The sequence below is a fragment of the Gossypium raimondii genome, chromosome 5 (genome assembly GCF_025698545.1).
Source record: "Gossypium raimondii isolate GPD5lz chromosome 5, ASM2569854v1, whole genome shotgun sequence".
NCBI lineage: Eukaryota > Viridiplantae > Streptophyta > Magnoliopsida > Malvales > Malvaceae > Gossypium > Gossypium raimondii.
The window spans coordinates 7,947,779-7,964,383 of NC_068569.1; the positions used below are offsets into that span (position 1 = coordinate 7,947,779).

At 34.7% G+C, this 16,605-nt stretch overlaps 2 protein-coding genes across 14 annotated transcripts; both read right to left on the reverse strand.

The window, feature by feature from the left end:
- Positions 1-1,230: 1,230 nt before the first annotated feature.
- LOC105767926 (receptor-like serine/threonine-protein kinase NCRK) lies at positions 1,231-7,998 on the reverse strand. 9 transcript variants are annotated; one of them, XM_052631610.1, is made up of 12 exons: positions 7,804-7,997; positions 6,576-6,636; positions 6,015-6,101; positions 5,641-5,751; positions 4,714-4,824; positions 4,214-4,495; positions 3,819-4,060; positions 3,401-3,697; positions 3,060-3,293; positions 2,742-2,969; positions 1,648-2,648; positions 1,231-1,537 (listed from the first exon to the last, which is right to left on the reverse strand). In XM_052631610.1, exons 3-11 carry the CDS (start codon positions 6,082-6,084, stop codon positions 2,310-2,312), a joined length of 1,914 nt encoding a protein of 637 aa, XP_052487570.1. In that variant the 5' UTR covers positions 6,085-6,101; positions 6,576-6,636; positions 7,804-7,997; the 3' UTR covers positions 1,231-1,537; positions 1,648-2,309. The 9 variants fall into 9 exon arrangements, with proteins under 9 accessions (XP_052487570.1, XP_012442980.1, XP_052487569.1 ...); XM_012587526.2 differs by having other exon boundaries at positions 6,015-6,106; XM_052631609.1 differs by having other exon boundaries at positions 6,015-6,106; positions 7,691-7,997.
- Positions 7,999-8,801: 803 nt separating this feature from the next.
- Positions 8,802-13,566, reverse strand: LOC105767925 (E3 ubiquitin-protein ligase WAV3-like). 5 transcript variants are annotated; one of them, XR_008196278.1, is made up of 3 exons: positions 12,994-13,566; positions 9,242-11,227; positions 8,802-9,125 (listed from the first exon to the last, which is right to left on the reverse strand). XR_008196278.1 is itself a non-coding variant. In XM_012587518.2 (2 exons), exons 1-2 carry the CDS (start codon positions 13,246-13,248, stop codon positions 9,293-9,295), a joined length of 2,190 nt encoding a protein of 729 aa, XP_012442972.1. In that variant the 5' UTR covers positions 13,249-13,565; the 3' UTR covers positions 8,802-9,292. The 5 variants fall into 5 exon arrangements, 4 of the variants coding, with proteins under 4 accessions (XP_012442972.1, XP_052487566.1, XP_052487567.1 ...); XM_012587518.2 differs by having other exon boundaries at positions 8,802-11,227; positions 12,994-13,565; XM_052631606.1 differs by lacking the exon at positions 12,994-13,566 and adding an exon at positions 12,235-12,716 and having other exon boundaries at positions 8,802-11,227.
- Between the last annotated feature and the right edge of the window lie 3,039 nt (positions 13,567-16,605).

Consider the following 16,605-nt stretch of genomic DNA (forward strand, 5'->3'; position numbering starts at 1 on the left):
ATTTTTTAGGTCTATATTTTTATTCAAATCCTCTCACTTTTCAAGTGGGCCTTAAAGCTGGGCCGAGTGGCCCGACCCATGTGCAAGTTTACAACCATTGTTGGAGATTAAAATCTAGCTTAATCCACATTTAGGGTAATTCTAAAATAGCGTTATGTTATTTTAATCATTCTATTTTCTATTAATTTAGTCAATCTGATTAATGTAATTATTTGAATTAGTTACTGCTGTTAAAATTTTCGTTAATCTATTAATAAATTAGTGGTATGACACATTAGCTTGTTGAGTGGCTAATATCTAACTCTTATTTTTACCAAAACTTAGGGACTTCCTTATAATTAGTCCAAAATGTTTTCTTTTCTCCTTTCACTTTCTCATTACTTCATTACCACATGTTAGTCACTCAACGGGCTAATATACCACATCAACAATCCGTTTGTGGATTAACGAAATTTTTAATGACAATAACTAATTCGAGTAAATATCTTAATTAGAGTGATTAAAATGATAAAAAGAAAACAAATTCTATTTTAAAGTGACCATGAATTTAATTCAAAGATAAAATCTATTTATCTTTGTATTGTGATATGTGAATTAAATTTTCTACAATGGATTTAATATTTTTAAAAATTGAAAATTGAGTCTCAATTTAGATTGGATTCATTAAATTCATTAATTAAAACTATATGATAGCAAACCGGATGTGGATGTAAAATTTATATAACAAAATTTAAGAAAAATTAACATGATAATCAAATATGGTTTTGGTTGAATTGATAAAGTTAAATTATTACAATTTATGATTTTGGTTTGAATCTTATCTTGTAGTACTTTTAAAAATTTTATATGAAAAACAAAATTGCTCTCAAAATAATATTTATTGTTTTGTAAAAGTAAGGAACTTTTAATAAATGATCTCTACTATATTGAGACCCAATTGAAGGGTGACTTTAATTCAATAAAAATATTACTATTTTGCAAGATTTATATAGAAATAAGAATCGGGTATGGCAGTATGCAAATGGGAATATTTTTGTTGCATAATATTTTGGATTTAACATGATGAATTTAATTATTTAGGTTAAGATTAAGAGTTAAAATGAATGAAATTAAAGTACATGAATTAAATCTGTAATTTACACTTACTACATTAACTAATAACAAAATTTAGCATAAATAGAATAAGAAGCTTAATTTGCTGACAGGTTTAATCAATTGATTCCATGACTATTAACATTTAAACGACATTGTTTTTTTATCTTTAATATATTATTGAAGACATAAAATTACAAGAAAGCTATAAATTCATAAATTTTGCAACTCTAATCTCAGTTGCTACATAGATTAGCAGATAATAAGAAGAAGAATGACAAACCACAAGAACCAATCATCATGTTCCAAATGATTAAATCCTTGTAAAATACTCATACATTCCAAAAGAGAAAAAAGAATGCAGATCTACGGAGGAGGTGGCCCTGGTTCAAACAGTGGAGGGCAGCAGCTTCTGAATATTCCACAGCAACACACAAACCACAAACTGCAAACAGATAGGGAACCAGGCAGCAGCCCTTGAAATGTCAGAAATGTTTCCCTGTTTGTTTCTTCACGCACAAGTAAAATGCAATAACAATGGAGAGAACATCTTACCATGATTCCCATAACCCTCCTTCTGGAGGTGACGGAGCTAGCAGCGGTGTCGTCGGTGGTGGAGTTGGAGGTGGAGGAGGTGGATCCATGTTGGTTGTGGAGATAAGACTTTGGAAAGATAGCTTATATCCGGTGAGATTGTTATATAAGTTGATGAATTACCATCCTTTCTCAAAGTCATATGACAACTACCATTCAAAGGGAGATTTCAAGTCTCTGCAATAATAATAATAAATGACACCCAACTAACACAGGAACTTTGTACTGGTTAAAATTATTTTTTTAGAGCAATGGGTGGAGTGAGACGCAATTTAAAACTTGGGAGTTGAATATTTGATGACAACTCATCTTGTTTAAAGCTCAAATGAGGAGAAATATGACAAAATTACCAGTATATATTTACTTAGGAACAAGCTAGTGAGGTCCATCAAGAAAGCTGAAAGAGGATCAAGGAATCATTTGACTTTTCATCTACAAACTTCATTCGATTTTTCATTTTCTGTACAAACGCATGAAATCCAATCAAGGAATCAACTGTGACCTAGTCCTAACACAACCTACCTATGTTTGGCCTATTCTGCTAAAAATACTCTCCAAAACAAATATATTAACAAATAAATATTTTCTCAAAAACCCAATGTCTAACTTGTGTATACAGCATGTTAAGCCAATCTGTAGGATTGTTCTTCTCTGAGGGACTTGATAGTTGCCACATCGAACAATTCGAGTCGAGGTTCAGTTAAGTCCACTGCTTCATCATCAGGGACACCCCAACTCCTAGTATTGGAACTCAAAAGAACCAGTCTCTCCAAGCACTCAGCAGAAAGGGTGTCCCTCTGTTTTCCAACAGTTCCAATACCGTCTGTGCGTAATGGCAGTGAGTTTTCGGTTGAGTTTGTAGATTCAGTTGGCATATACTCATCTGTGTCGTATAAAGCCTCAATTACACTTTGATGTCTTTCTACAAGAGTTTCATTCTTCATGTTATGGGCAGATGACATCTGCAGAGTTAACAAAAATAGTGGTATTATCGGATCCATTTAGAAGGTCAGCAGATTATGTATCGGCTTCTAAAACCGATTTAAAATCATTACCTGGAGAAAGTTGACATGAACATTTCTTCTTTTAGATTTATCCGGAGCAATAGTTGAGAGGATTTGAACAACTTCACTCATTGTCGGTCGAGCATCAGGGTCCAACAGCAAGCACTCCTTTGCTAGGTAAGCCATTATCTGCATCTCTTCTTCTGGAAAATTGCCTTTCAAACGTGGGTCAGGTAACTCTGGGGTCACCTGCTTACAATCCTGTAACCTAGGGGTAGCCTGAATGGGAGACAAAGTGTAAACAAATGTTTTAAGCATCATATCAACCGACATGCTGGTATTGTAGCACGTGAAAACAAGCTACTATACCCATATAACAAGACTTTCTTCTTTATTGTTTGATTTATGGATGGGTTGTCGACCAGTGATGAGTTCCAGAAGAACAACGCCGAAACTGAAAACATCCGACATAAGTGAGGCTTTTCCAACAATTGCATATTCGGGTGCAAAATAACCAAAGGTTCCCTGCATTCTTGCTGGAGAACTGGAACAGCTGGGAACTCCATCAGCTCTTAAACGTTTGGCCATACCAAGATCAGTTATCTGAACATGTTCAGTTTTTTTATGTCAGAAAAAAAGAAGAGTTCACAGTTTATGTTAGCCTCACATTATCAAGCGTACTCAGTATGTGTTTATTTGTTTATCCTTACTTTTGCTCTCCAGTTCTTGTCAAGAAGAATGTTTGCGGATTTTATATCTCTATGCAAAATTCTAGGAGCAGCCGCTTCGTGGAGATATTCCAAGCCCTTTGCAGCATCGATAGCAATCGAAACACGAGTTTCCCAGGTCAGATTCTCCCCCCAAATCCCATTCAAACATTCCCTCAAATTACCATTATGCATGTACTCAAATACCAGCAGTCTCTCAGCATGTTTCCCGCTGAATTCCAAACAGTAGCCAAGCAAAGGTACAACATGACAATGATGTAGCCTTGACAACAGCTCAACCTAAGCACAAAAACACTGTAAAATAACTTGTTGTGCTGGAAGTATTTTTTTTTTTTAAATTGAGAGTTTCCATTAACCAAAAAGTTCTAGGAAAACAAAAAAAAGAAAGTTGATATTGTACCTCTGTCGAAATGATAGAATCTGCATCAGGACCTCCTTGAACTTTAAGTCGTTTTACTGCAACAATTCTTCCATCCTTGAGCTGACCTCGGTACACATAACTACTTCCTCCAACTCCTATGAGGTTGGAATCGGAGAACTTATTGGTTGCATTTTCCAGTTCAGAGTAGGCAAACTGGAAAACTGTCCAGAGTACAGTCCCCGGTTTGCTTGGACAAAGGAATGAAGCCTTCTGAAAGCAACCTGGAAATAACCAAGTTCAGAACAAGGTTTAGAAGACAACATAAATCCAGTCAGAGTGATAATATTGCGAAAAATGATAAAATTGAATCATAGCTGAAAGCAAATCATGCTCATCAAAGAAAGGGAAGTTATAACATGTTACAGCTTACATACCTGCAACAGGCCTTGTGGGGAAGCCGATGTTAATCTTAGTTTCCGACAGCAAAGAACTCTTCTGACTTAGTAAGTTGGTAGCACTATTGCAACAAGTTTCTTTATCTGACAAGAATATTGAGGGTTGGATGGGGCATTTCGGACAGTTGTCTTTCCGATAGAAATAGCATGTTACCGAAGCAATAAATGCGAGAGTTGTGAGGATTACAGAGACCAATAGAACAATTACTACAACTCTGTTAGCGTAGTGCTTTCTTGAAGCTGGCACCTCTGGAAGAGACCCTATCAAAAAATACAATAAAGTTCCACTAAATAAGCTAACCCTTGATCTCAACACCGGCCAACTTCTTTGAATAACAAGCCATAGTATTTGTTCTAAAAGCTTCTTTTATCTAAATCAGATCAACCGTGAGGTTCACGGCACAAAACAGCAGCTGAACTATATTGGATTCTTCAAAAATAAACATTTATATTTGGACTTCGGAGTCGGAAGAAAATACCAGCAGTGCAGTTGCAGGCTGTAAAACAGGTAGTATCATGATTGTCGACTGCTACTTCGGGAAATCCATTAGTGGCACAAACACATGTCCACCTATCTCCACTTGATTCAACTGTCAGGGTGCCACATAATTTGGTGTTTTAGATACAACAAGATGGTGGTAAGATATTACATAAAGCATGGAACATTCTCAACATAAGTATTTATGCTTCGAATCTTATGCAATAATGTTCTTTTCTTTTTTCCTTTTTCGCTCAGGCTTATTTAACCCAATGATCTACTTTCATCTGTCAAAATGCTACTACTTCGGCATTTTCATGAGACTGTAACTTGGCAAAGCAAAGGAATAAGCACATGGCTAAGGGTGAAGTAAAAAATGTTTATAAAAGGGGCCTATATATTTATATAAAATAAGCTATTCAAAGTAGGCTTGGCTTAGTATTTTTAAGTTCGGGTTAATCTTGGCATCCAAACTAATATCTAGAGAACCAAATAAGGCGATTATTTAACCTTATTTTAAATTCAAGTTAATCTTGACACCCAAATTAATATCTAGACAATAAAAAAAAGGCTATATTTGTTTGTATTAGTTTATCAAATTAAACTAAAAATGTTATCTAATTTATCATATAAAATTTTATATTCTATTGTCAAAAAAAGTTTTATATTCTATAAAAGAAATCAAGCTAATAAAATATTTTGAAAACTTTGATAGCTAGACATAAACTATCATATTTTTAGACATTAATTAGAAGGTTAAAATAAATTTTCAGAAAAAAACTGAGTTCAAATGACAAATATCGTTACAAAATTTATAGGGGCAGGCCCTGCTATCCCCTAAATTCGCCCTTCCTAGCGCCGGCAGAAATATATGAAAGCGGTTAGAAGGTTTCAGAATTAATCTACCAAAACAATAAGAAGATATTACCTGGATTGCAATCACAGGACCTAGAACAGTTAGATTTAAGGATATAGCTCTGGTTTCCGGAAGAGCATGTGCATGTCCAGTTGCTTACACCCGATGTATTAGAAAATTCATCTGCCATTAAGTAATCCGAAAGGAAATTCAGCTAAGCAGCATTTAAATAAATAGCAAACAAACCATGAGAAGCATTTACAATTCTTCAGGTCTGGAAATGGTTAAAAGGAGAGCTAAACTTAGGTTGTCAACACATAACCTAGCAAAGGTGCAGCCAGAACCCAGTGTTTCCAATGGTAATATGGTATTAAAATTTAAAAAAAGAAAAAAGAAAAAAGAGACGAGAGAGAAAGAGATTTAAAGAGAGTTTTATTCATACTAACCACAAAGGCTTTGCTGAATCCAAATCAAACTAATGATACAAACAAGAACAACTTCCACTTCGAGCTTCATTTATCCCGATCCGAACACTAAACTGGAGAAAAAAAATCTAGTTATCTATAGGTTATAAGTCCAGAATGAATGTGGGGTGATGCTTCAACAAGATACAAATTGACCGCAAATGTGAAAGCAATGTGACTAAGGAAGGAGGATGGAATGGGCATATCCGCATTTGAATTCTTGGCGGAAGAAATTAAAACCATAAATCTTGCTTTGCAACGAAGAGACGGGCAGATTTCCCTTAAAAATTCGTAAAACACCGTGCTAAATGCAGCATATTGGTCAAGGTATTCGTTTCTATGCGTGAACCAAATGGTAGACTCCAGTTTCACTTAGACTGTTGGAATGGCCATTATGACTCTACCTAAATTCATGCAAAACCTCAGTTTTTGCATGAAAATAGTAATCTCAACTACGAAATAGGATTTATCTGAAGTATTTCAGATGCGTAACTAACATGAAATAATAAAATCAACAATAACCACATAAATTTATATATAAACCTTCATTAGGAGCCAGAGGAAGGACACTGTTAAACTTCCCTGATTTTTGAATGCCTCCAATCTGCAGAAACCGAATGAGAGAAAGAAGCTTGAAAACTGATGTGACAAATGAATCAAATGATACCGTAAATTTGCAGATATGGAAACAGACACAAGTAGCAAAGATGGAACACAGACTAAAAGATCGTATATGATATAGCATTGAAATCTCAAACCAAGTAAAAAAGATGCCCCCACATTCATACCCAGACTCTTAAATCTGATGATCAGAATACCAAAAAGAATGCAAATAAATATAGCATGATAGGTACTGCCAAGTTCATGTTTGGCCAACCAACAGCTTACGTTGATAATTCTGTTGTTTCAACCCTTGAGTAAATCAGTCAAGCAAGCAAATAACACTGAATACCGGTATTCTCTACCAAAAATTCTATAACAAACTTCACAAAATTCATTCGTATCTATCTACGGTCCCGGGGAAAGCAACACCGAAGCAAAAGAAAGTAACGAAAAGGCCTCCGTTGCACAGGTGTCCTAAGGGGAAACATACAAGCTCTACAGCTGTTATTTTAGTATGGGTTTTGCTTACGATTGCGGCACTCTTTAAGACTACCTGATATACTATTCATAATAATAATATTGTCTATATACCATTTGCAATACATTTAAGTAAAAATTATAAAGTCCTAAGGCAGTCATTAAGAAAACCCATGTAGTTACTTCAAACATGTGGTATTATTGATTATCAAAGTAATGACATTGAAGGCATTACTTCCCCACTCCACCAGTCCAGCTGCAACTGCATTAATGGAGTAAAAAAGACACATACCTAGCTACAAAACTCAATTATGGCTTGTTTCCAGACCTTACCAAACCATGAACTCAACATGATACTTCAAACTAAAAGAGAAAAAAAGAATCTCAAAAACTAGAATAAATTGCTTGGATGTTTAAGTTCAAACCTGGGAATATATATATAGAAAGGCAAAAGCTGAAGCAAAAAGAAAAGAAAAAAGCCAGTGTAACCTCCAGAGAGAAGCTCAAAAGAATGGAAATGCTAGCATTTACCAATCAGAATTAATATATAGTAAAGTAATTAAGTTGAAAAAACGAACTTTGCAAATGAAGAAGAGACAGAAAACAGCACACATAAAAAATGGACGAAGACTGATGATGTTTTGAAACCATCCAGAAAATAGAATAAGAAGAGAACAAATCCATCAACCACCTCTCTGAAAACTATCCATTTGCCAACATCAAAACGACTTCTCACCCATTTTCAGCCTTCAGGTTCAGGATAAGAAAAACTGGGTTCTTTTGTAAAAATTAAAAATATTAAATAAAATTTACAACTTTGCGGAATTTTTTCAACGGTTAGAAAACGGCTTAGTTTAGCTCAAAGAGATAGAATACCGACATACTCTGCTAATGCATACGTTGGGGAGTGCAAGTAAAAGCACGTTTGTAGAGTTAAAACTTGAACATGGTTAGAGGTCCCACTTTTTGTCGAGTGTCGTCGTCCTGATTTTGCGTCATTTGTGGGGGCATAAAAGTTGATATAGACCATTGGATCAAAGAGTGTCAATCATTATGATCACGTGGTTTCGATTTCTAAAAAGATAGGATTTATGGGTAATCTATACAAATGTCATTAAATTACTGCTGTAATTACTAAAAAGACTCAAAAGCTAAAAAGTCAAAAAGAAATTATGAAAATTCGGCTTACCTCTACTTTGAGAAAATAATGGCTTTATTTATGTCCTTCACTTCACCTAAAAGCAAAATAAAACACTTTCGGGAGAAACCCCTTTTATTTTAATTTCTTGAATTAAACAGATAATAAATCCTGATTGAAATCTCAAATTGAACTAATTTTAATGAAAACTTAATTTTGTTTTCGAACGTTGCGTGTAGCTAGAGACAATGGAAAAGAGGTCAAATTAATTGATCATGTCACGTAGATAAATCACTTGCAAAGGTGGGGCCCTGCGGATGCAAATCTGAGTGCTTGTGAAAGATTGGTCAACTAATCCAAGGGCTTGGATTAGCCAATTGACCATGTAGTTTGCTGATATTTTACATCATTTCTTGAAGAATTCATTCCTAGAGGAAGAACTTGAAAATGTCTCAAGACCAAAATTTGGAATCAAAGTCAATTAAACATGGCTTGCTCTTTGTTTTCAAGCAAATTCTCAAGGAGTAATACAAAAAGGTTGTGGAAAAGAATAAAAAACAGATATACCACCACCATATCATATATATTTAAGTGAAGAATTCACCCCAAAGTATCCCACAATTACATGGCTATACCTTGTTTTGAGGACAAAGGAAACCATTGCTCCCTATGTACAATGCTCCATTAGCAAAATAGGTAAACAACTAAACTCCCAGATTCTCCCTTTTCCTCACCTCCATTAATCTCCCAATCCCGAACCAGTCATTTCAATGGTCTACAAGTTTTTATTACTTCACATATCAGAACAAGAAAATATACCCACCAGTTGAAAAAGACACCAAGCCTCGTTTCTTTCTATTACTCCATTTTACACCCTGCTTTCCCCAAGCCACAAAAATTAAAATGTAAATTTTCCACAACACAAAAAGGTTATTGGATATAGGAAATGATAGGTTGAGGATAATTTTCCAAGACTTCGCCAATGATTTACCTTGGCTGTGGACATGATGGGAATGGACTGAGCTGAGCTTGTCAAAGAAGCTTACGTTTGCCGTGGGTGTGGACGCGCTGGGAATGACTGAGCTTGTCGAAGCTTTCGCTGCGGTGGGTTCCCAAAGAACATGGTCTGAGAACGAGTCACCATGTCTGTCATGGTAGGGGTCTGGTAAGCTTGAATAAGGCTTGTACTATCGGTGGAATCGCCTCGTGCAGTCGCTCTTTGCCAGGAATGTGAGCTCAAACCTGACAAAACATAAGCCCTTCCAGATGACTCATACACACGACGGTTTGCCATTCTTTCTTGCATCTCCTTTAGCTCAGCACACAATGCAACACATAGCCTGTCACCAGACCGTGCAGAAATTGTTTCTGATAAAGCCCTGCGACAACTCTCGAGCAGAGAGACTGCACCAGTTAGATCACCATGCTCAGCAGCGGCTCTTGCCTCAGCCATTGCCTCTGCAGCACGGAGCCTGTTTCGCTGCCTGTCTACCTCCATTGACACTATTGGTTGTCCTATTACTGTTGCCCTCTGGATCTTTACTTCATTGTCTTCTTCCAATGACACCATTTCTTTTGATATGGGGTCTCTGTAAATACATCTAACCTTCAGCAATGACATCTCATCACAGGATTCATCAACTGGAACATTGACCGTCACCAAAAAGTCTCTTTCTTCTTCAGCATACAAGTCTCCTACATCAATAGAACCTGCTTTAGCATCAGCCGTCACACTGGTTTGATAACTCCCAGCCTTTATCGAATTGATTAGCAAGTTTGGGTGACCACACTCCAGTTTAACGCATGCCTCCTGCACTACCACACTTAAAAGCCCCCCAATGCATTGAGCAAAAGCATCTTGGATGACACCCTCAGCTTCTATGAATGAAAAGGTGCCCCCAGATATTTCAGAAATCGAATGCATTGAAGCAGCATCATGATCTGCACCAAACCCGAAGGTGTGCACAGGGACACGGAGACCCGTCCCACCATTGCGCTGAATCGAGGGAGGAATAAGTGATTTATAATCAGTCCGGGAATGAGATCCGCTAGGACTTGAGACAGTATAAGTATCCTGCCCATCCGATAACAGTATGATGCTTCCAACCGGGTTCTTCCATTTCCGATCCACTATCAACTTCGCACCTTTCCTAAGCCCTTCAGCAATATTTGTCCCACCATTTGAAGTAAGAGAGTTAACAGCCTGCAACGCTTCCTGCCGTCCAGTCTCAGTCATCCGACGAAGAGGAAAGAGGCGACGGGCTGTGGAAGAGAATGCTATTACAGACAGACGGTCGGAGGGTCCAAGGTGCTGTATCACAAACCCCATAGCTCGTTTTAGCAATGCAAGCTTGGTACCGGCCATGCTACCACTAACATCAAGGACAGTGACAAGGTCAACTGGGGCACGAGAATTTTGAGTTGAGGGGGAAAATATAGTTTGGTTTCTGCTATTTAGCCCTCCACTTGAGTGGGGAGCCTTGAGATGGATTAGTATGGCAAAATTATTGTGACTGTTAGCTCTTGGAACGGCTGAAACTTCGGGATATGTCTTAACTTCTATTGCTCCAATGGAATTATTCGTAGAAGCATCCTTTTCAAAGACATTTTGTTGAGGATTCTCTTGCTGCTGATCGAGGACTTCATCATCATCAAAGGTTCCTGGCTCAGAGGCTTGGAATAGTGAAGAAACGTGCCTAGTTGAATCTAATCTAGGGGAAGGTAGGCTTCTAACAGCCCAGGCGTCATCCCGGGGCCAATCTGCTGGATTGATTCTAGATTTTCCATTGGGAAGATGAGAAGCAGGCCTCTGAAAGGGGATTTCCTTCCATTTTGCTCTGCAAACTGGACAAATCTGATTTCCATGTTTTACATTAGAAGCTATACAGTGAAAGTGGAAAGAATGGGAGCATTCTGCTGTGAAAATGGCATGGCCTTGACCTAGTTCCATCGATGTCAGGCATATCGAACAGGTTTTCTGCAGTTTGAAAGTATCAGCAGGTAAGAAGATGATACAAGCAAGGTCTAAAACGAAAGATTTAAAGCACTTACTATATCAAAATCTTTCTTTACAACATTTGCATTATTCCAAATCATTCTTTGTAACATTTAATTACTCCAAGATTACAAAAATGGCTTCACCTTAAATACAATCACAGCAGAGTAATTCGTGCTTCCTCTTTTTATAAACCATAGCAGCACCAAGCAATATACCAGAAAATCATTTATCTCATGTATTCCCAGCACTATTCAAGTTGTTATCAGTAAGATGTTAAATTAAGTAAAAATGGTGTATCAAATTACAACAACATTTCGCAAAACAGGATCTTAACTGATGCATAGCCATCATTAACCATCCCCACAAGAGCCCATAGATTTTTAAAAAAGTAGAAAAGGGAGCAAGTGGGAATTCAAGGGCATCAAAATCCACATCTAACATCTAAATACTACTTTTATATACAATAATAATAATAATATAGTTTGGAGGAACGTGAATATTTCAAAGGTCAGTGTACAGTGCCCATCACTGGCTCTTTCTCTCTGTCATCATACAACCCTATTATTGAGACTGACTGGCACATCAAAAGAAGAAATATAATGCAACCTTACCTATCTACATGATAAAGCCTTAGATAGGGGTTAACTTTAACTACTGTGAAATCTCAAAGAAACTAAAGCTAATAAAGTAATAGACCATAAATGTATGTCAATGGTAAATAGTCAAAGCATTGTGAAGGATATATCAGGAACTCAACAAACTAAAAACTAAAGGGGTGACTTCAAAAGGCAAAGAATAATCAGACAAAACCCTCTCAGGCTAATGATGAACCTTTCAAACAAAAAAATAAACCCAAAAAAAGAAATAAAAAAATAATGTAAAGTTCATCAAAAGAAGTGGAAATGATGGGGTTTGCCCCAAAATTTTTAATTTCTATTTCCCATCACTCTTTCTTTTTTCTGAAGCTTATTAGAGCAAAAGCTCACCAATCAACGGTTCACAAGCTTTTACGAAAACGATCATCAAAAGTAGAGAGATAGAAATATTTGTGTGGAAAAGTGGAGTTATGCCGAGCAGACACAGCACTTTTCCTTCAAGGTGGAGAGAGAGAGTACATTGTACAGAGTAGAGACGCAGTAGGGTATTTTGTATTTCCTTTTTCTACTAAGGCAAAGAACAATGGTCCTTAAAGGGACTAGTCCACTTTATCCCCAGTTGGCTCCATCTATGGCCTTATTGTTATTGGAGAGTTGAAAACAACACAACAACAAATACACATCCTACTGAAATTTCAGAATCACCACCATCCATCCCTACCCCACATGATAATAACGCCTTCATTGTTCAAAATTATTATAGTGATAAGACAAATGCTTCTTAATAATTACTACAATATTTTATCACACCACGAACCCTCCGAAATTGACACCAACAGTAATTTGTATTTAAATGATGTAAAAGGTAAAACCATTCAAATAAATGATAGTGCTGTGTTAGATTAAGTTAATTAAAAAAACAAATAAGCTAATCACTGACAACCAGAATCTGCTCTAAGATCTAGTTAGAGATCACAAAAACAATAAAACCACAAAACCATAACTGCATCTGCATATGAAATTAAAAAGAATCAACAAAAATTAGCCAAAAAAACACTTTAGAGAACATAAAAGAAGATAAACAAATCCTTATTCCTAACTTTTTTTTAATGAAGATATGAGATTGGTAATGAGAAAAAAAATGCAAACCTTGGAAGATTTAGGGACAGATTTGGAGAGGCGGAGGCCGGAAGAGGAAGGGGTAGGAGTAGTGGGGCGACAGTCGTTGGGTGAAGGAGACAGAGGAACAGCATCTGAAGAAAACCTTGAAGGAACATTAGCAGTATCAGGGTGATGCTTAATGGACGATGATGGTGATGAATCTTCAAGTTTTTGGTGAGGTACATACAAACACATGTTCAAGCCAAGAGCCAACTTTGCTTTCCTCCATTTACTCCCCATCATAACCCCAGAAACACACAAGTTTTTCAAGTTTCAAGATTTCTCCTTTGTTGTAGTACAAACCAGTTGTTGGTTTTTAGGATGTTTGAAAACCAGAGATGAAGATGGTAGGCAGGGGTAGCATTTTGGTTGAGAATAAATGAAGAGATGGTAGGTGTAAGAAGGCAAACATTTGTTGCAGAGGATTTGAGGTGTAAATAAAAATACTATAAGGTTTGGAGTGAATTACAAGTGAGGCTAATTGTATTACTTAATAGAAGAAGAGAAGAGAAGAGTTAGGGGAAGCTTTTGACCTTTTGGCTTTAGCAGCCTTTCTTCTATTCTTATTTATCCTTTCATTCATTTACTGAATTTTTTTAATCTGGTTTGGAGATGGAACCAAATTGTAGTTATAAATAGAAAAAGGCATACTTTCCAATAAGCATATTAACCTAAACTGTTATTACTCCGTAAAATCTTGCACAAACTATTATTCTATTTCAACTTCCATCAATATTTTTGTTTGAAGTTTAAAAAATCGATTAAATAATTTTTATAGCCTTGCAACCATTTCTTATGTTTATGGCTTTGAAAATTGGCCTCAGCTTTGGCTTCGTTTTCATCATTGCCACTAACTAGTGCAGGCCAGTTCATGCATTATCATATTCCTCTCATTGTTATGTTTATCAGTTTATGCATCCCCCATATGTATTACAGAATTTACATTTGCATGTCATTTTATAAATAAATCAAACTCAAATTCAACTTTAAAAAAAATACGTGCAGTTACTGTTAATGTAACTCAATAGGCATGGTTAACTTACAATCCCATTAGTCCAAGTTGCTAATTAAGATGGTCCAGAAAATTCCAACCAGTCATTTTCTAAGCTTTATCGTGGAAGGAATTGCTGTTATCATTTTACTCTAAAAGAATGCTGCTTTGTCTTTTATGTATATTTTGATCATAAAAGTACTTTTAAATTTTGAATTTATTTCTCATTTATTTACTGAGATTATGATTAGTCAAAAACTGAAAGCAAAATCCGATACTTCTCCTTTGTCCGAATCGCCGTTTTGAAAAGAAAAAAATTTGTTGATGACAATAAGATACCCTAGTTGTTGACTTTCAAAATCAATTGTTACACTAAAAGTGAAGAATGAATGACACCGTTCAATATGATGTTAAGAAGAAGGAATATTATTAGTCCATTATTTTCTTTTTTTTAAGATTTAATATTTCTATTTCTCTACGACTTTGATCCTTATTTTTTCCTTTTTAAAAAAGCCAACTAAGCAACTCAAAGTCTTACCTAATAAATCACCGTAATAAATAGATATAATTAAAGAGGGTAGATTGGCTCATCCAACTTGGAGGTATTCAAAACCAAAATGTTGGATTTGGGGAAAAGGAAATCCATCAACTTAAAGCTTTTTACCCAAACTTTCGTTTATTTGGCTCCCTAACTTCACAATTCATATACTCCTATTTTAGGTCAAACTAATGCTTCATTTTTGCATTTCTTTTATATATACAAACACCAAATTTTGGATTCATTTGAAGATCTTTGAAATTTGGGTTGCAATGATAATATGATAATTTCAATTTTTTAAGAAAAAGTAGCATAAACCAATCATCTAAAGGCATATAAAGAGAGATTTGTCTTATCTCACAACTTTTAATAAGATTGGATCTTTAAATTTCATTAATAATTAAAAAAAAAAAAAACTGCTGGATTATGACTATATGACCCTTGAAAGTTGAAACAAAGACTTTATATTATAACAAAACTTTATGGTGGTCATTATGTCATATGCACTAAACTGTTGAACGCATAATGTAGTTGTTCTGGAACCAAAAAAAAAAATCCCATAATGTAGTTGTTCACTGTGTTTTTTGTCCTTCCTTGTTAACTCATTTTCCCAGCTTCTTAAGCTTTTAGGTTAGATTACTTGTCTATTCTGTTAAAAGCTTTTGCCTTTTAAACGTACATTCTTTAAAGTTAATTAAGTACTATATATTTTAAATAACAGTTTTGTATTACTTGTATTACTTCATACTTACTTGGTTTTAATATATATTAGTTTAATCATAATTAAAGTTTTTATGAATTTAATTTTGCTGCTTATTCATTCTAAAATTTAGGTTCTATTGTTAACATTGTTAAAATATTTTTGTTAAATTTATTGGTGTGATATTTTGAAATAATAATAAAAAACTCACTTAATAACTATGTACAAAAAATAATGTTGTAATAAACTTGAATTTAACAAAAAACATTATAACGATATTAACAATAAAATTTTCATTTTAAATTCAAAAAGTAAAAATATTAAATTTCATGAAATATGAGTAGAAAATAATAGTAAGGAACTAAACTCCAATTGTAAAAAAAAAAACATATTTTAGTATATATTAATTTTTTTATATAAATCTAAAACTATTCATAATCCCTCGCAACTCTTGAATAAGAGAATAAACGCGCTTTAGCACGCTCAAACTCACGTCCTCAAATATTGACAACAATCAAGTATATATTAATTAGATATAAACTTTGAAATATTTTAATTGAGTCTTTAAAATATTAATATTATATCAATTAATTTTTTTTGTCAACCTAACCATTAGATTGAATGTTAAATACCATCTTAAATAACATGAAGTATACTTAAAATATGTGATCCAGCTGCAAACATACATGTATTTATTAATTAAATAACTAGGATTTGACATGTTAAATAAATATATAACCTCCTAAATTTTATTTATGGTATGTTTTGAAGATGTTAGGTTCAAATTGTCTATACGGTAGATGCACTATCGCATGATTACAATTTGATTCATGTGGTTTAAATGGTCAAAATATGTCATAACTCTTTGTACTGTTTGTAAATTTAGAATTTAATTAGTCTCAATACTTCTATTTTTAAGAATATCATCCTTCTACTTTTCAAAATTTAAAATTCAAGTCCAACTGTTAACATTGTTAAAATTATTTTGTTAAATTCAATTTCATTACAAAGTCGCAATTTTAATTACATGACTAACAAGTACAATGACTAAATTCCAAATTTGTAAGAAGTACAAAAGCTTGTGATATATTTTAACCATTTTAAATATGTTTTAAGTTCAAATTGAGCTAACATTTAAGGCTGAAAACTAATGATTTTGAAATTTCAAAAATTTAAGAGATGGTTAGAGGATGTTTGGTGAAATTAACCACAAATTAAACGTATTCTTACAGATATAGGTAACCTACTGCTACCTAATAAAACCATGAAGGGGAAAAAATGGGGTGATTAGGTGTAGGAGTGTATTGGTTATAGTACTAACCCTTTGAGTATAACTTGCTTTTTCATTTAAATTTGGTGAATGCGTTAGTG

What these genes read in the sequence shown, in the direction of transcription:
- LOC105767925 (XM_012587518.2), bottom strand. Translation starts at nt 13,248, where the DNA reads ATGATGGGGAGTAAATGGAGGAAAGCAAAGTTGGCTCTTGGCTTGAAC. An exon ending in CTGTCCCTAAATCTTCCAAG is followed by an intron (nt 11,228 to 12,993) that starts GTTTGCATTTTT and finishes TTCAAACTGCAG; the next exon opens with AAAACCTGTTCGATATGCCT.
- LOC105767926 (XM_012587520.2), bottom strand. Translation starts at nt 6,777, where the DNA reads ATGCTATATCATATACGATCTTTTAGTCTGTGTTCCATCTTTGCTACT. An exon ending in ATTCTATCATTTCGACAGAG is followed by an intron (nt 3,698 to 3,818) that starts GTACAATATCAA and finishes TTTTGTGCTTAG; the next exon opens with GTTGAGCTGTTGTCAAGGCT. An exon ending in AAGAAAGTCTTGTTATATGG is followed by an intron (nt 2,970 to 3,059) that starts GTATAGTAGCTT and finishes TCTCCCATTCAG; the next exon opens with GCTACCCCTAGGTTACAGGA.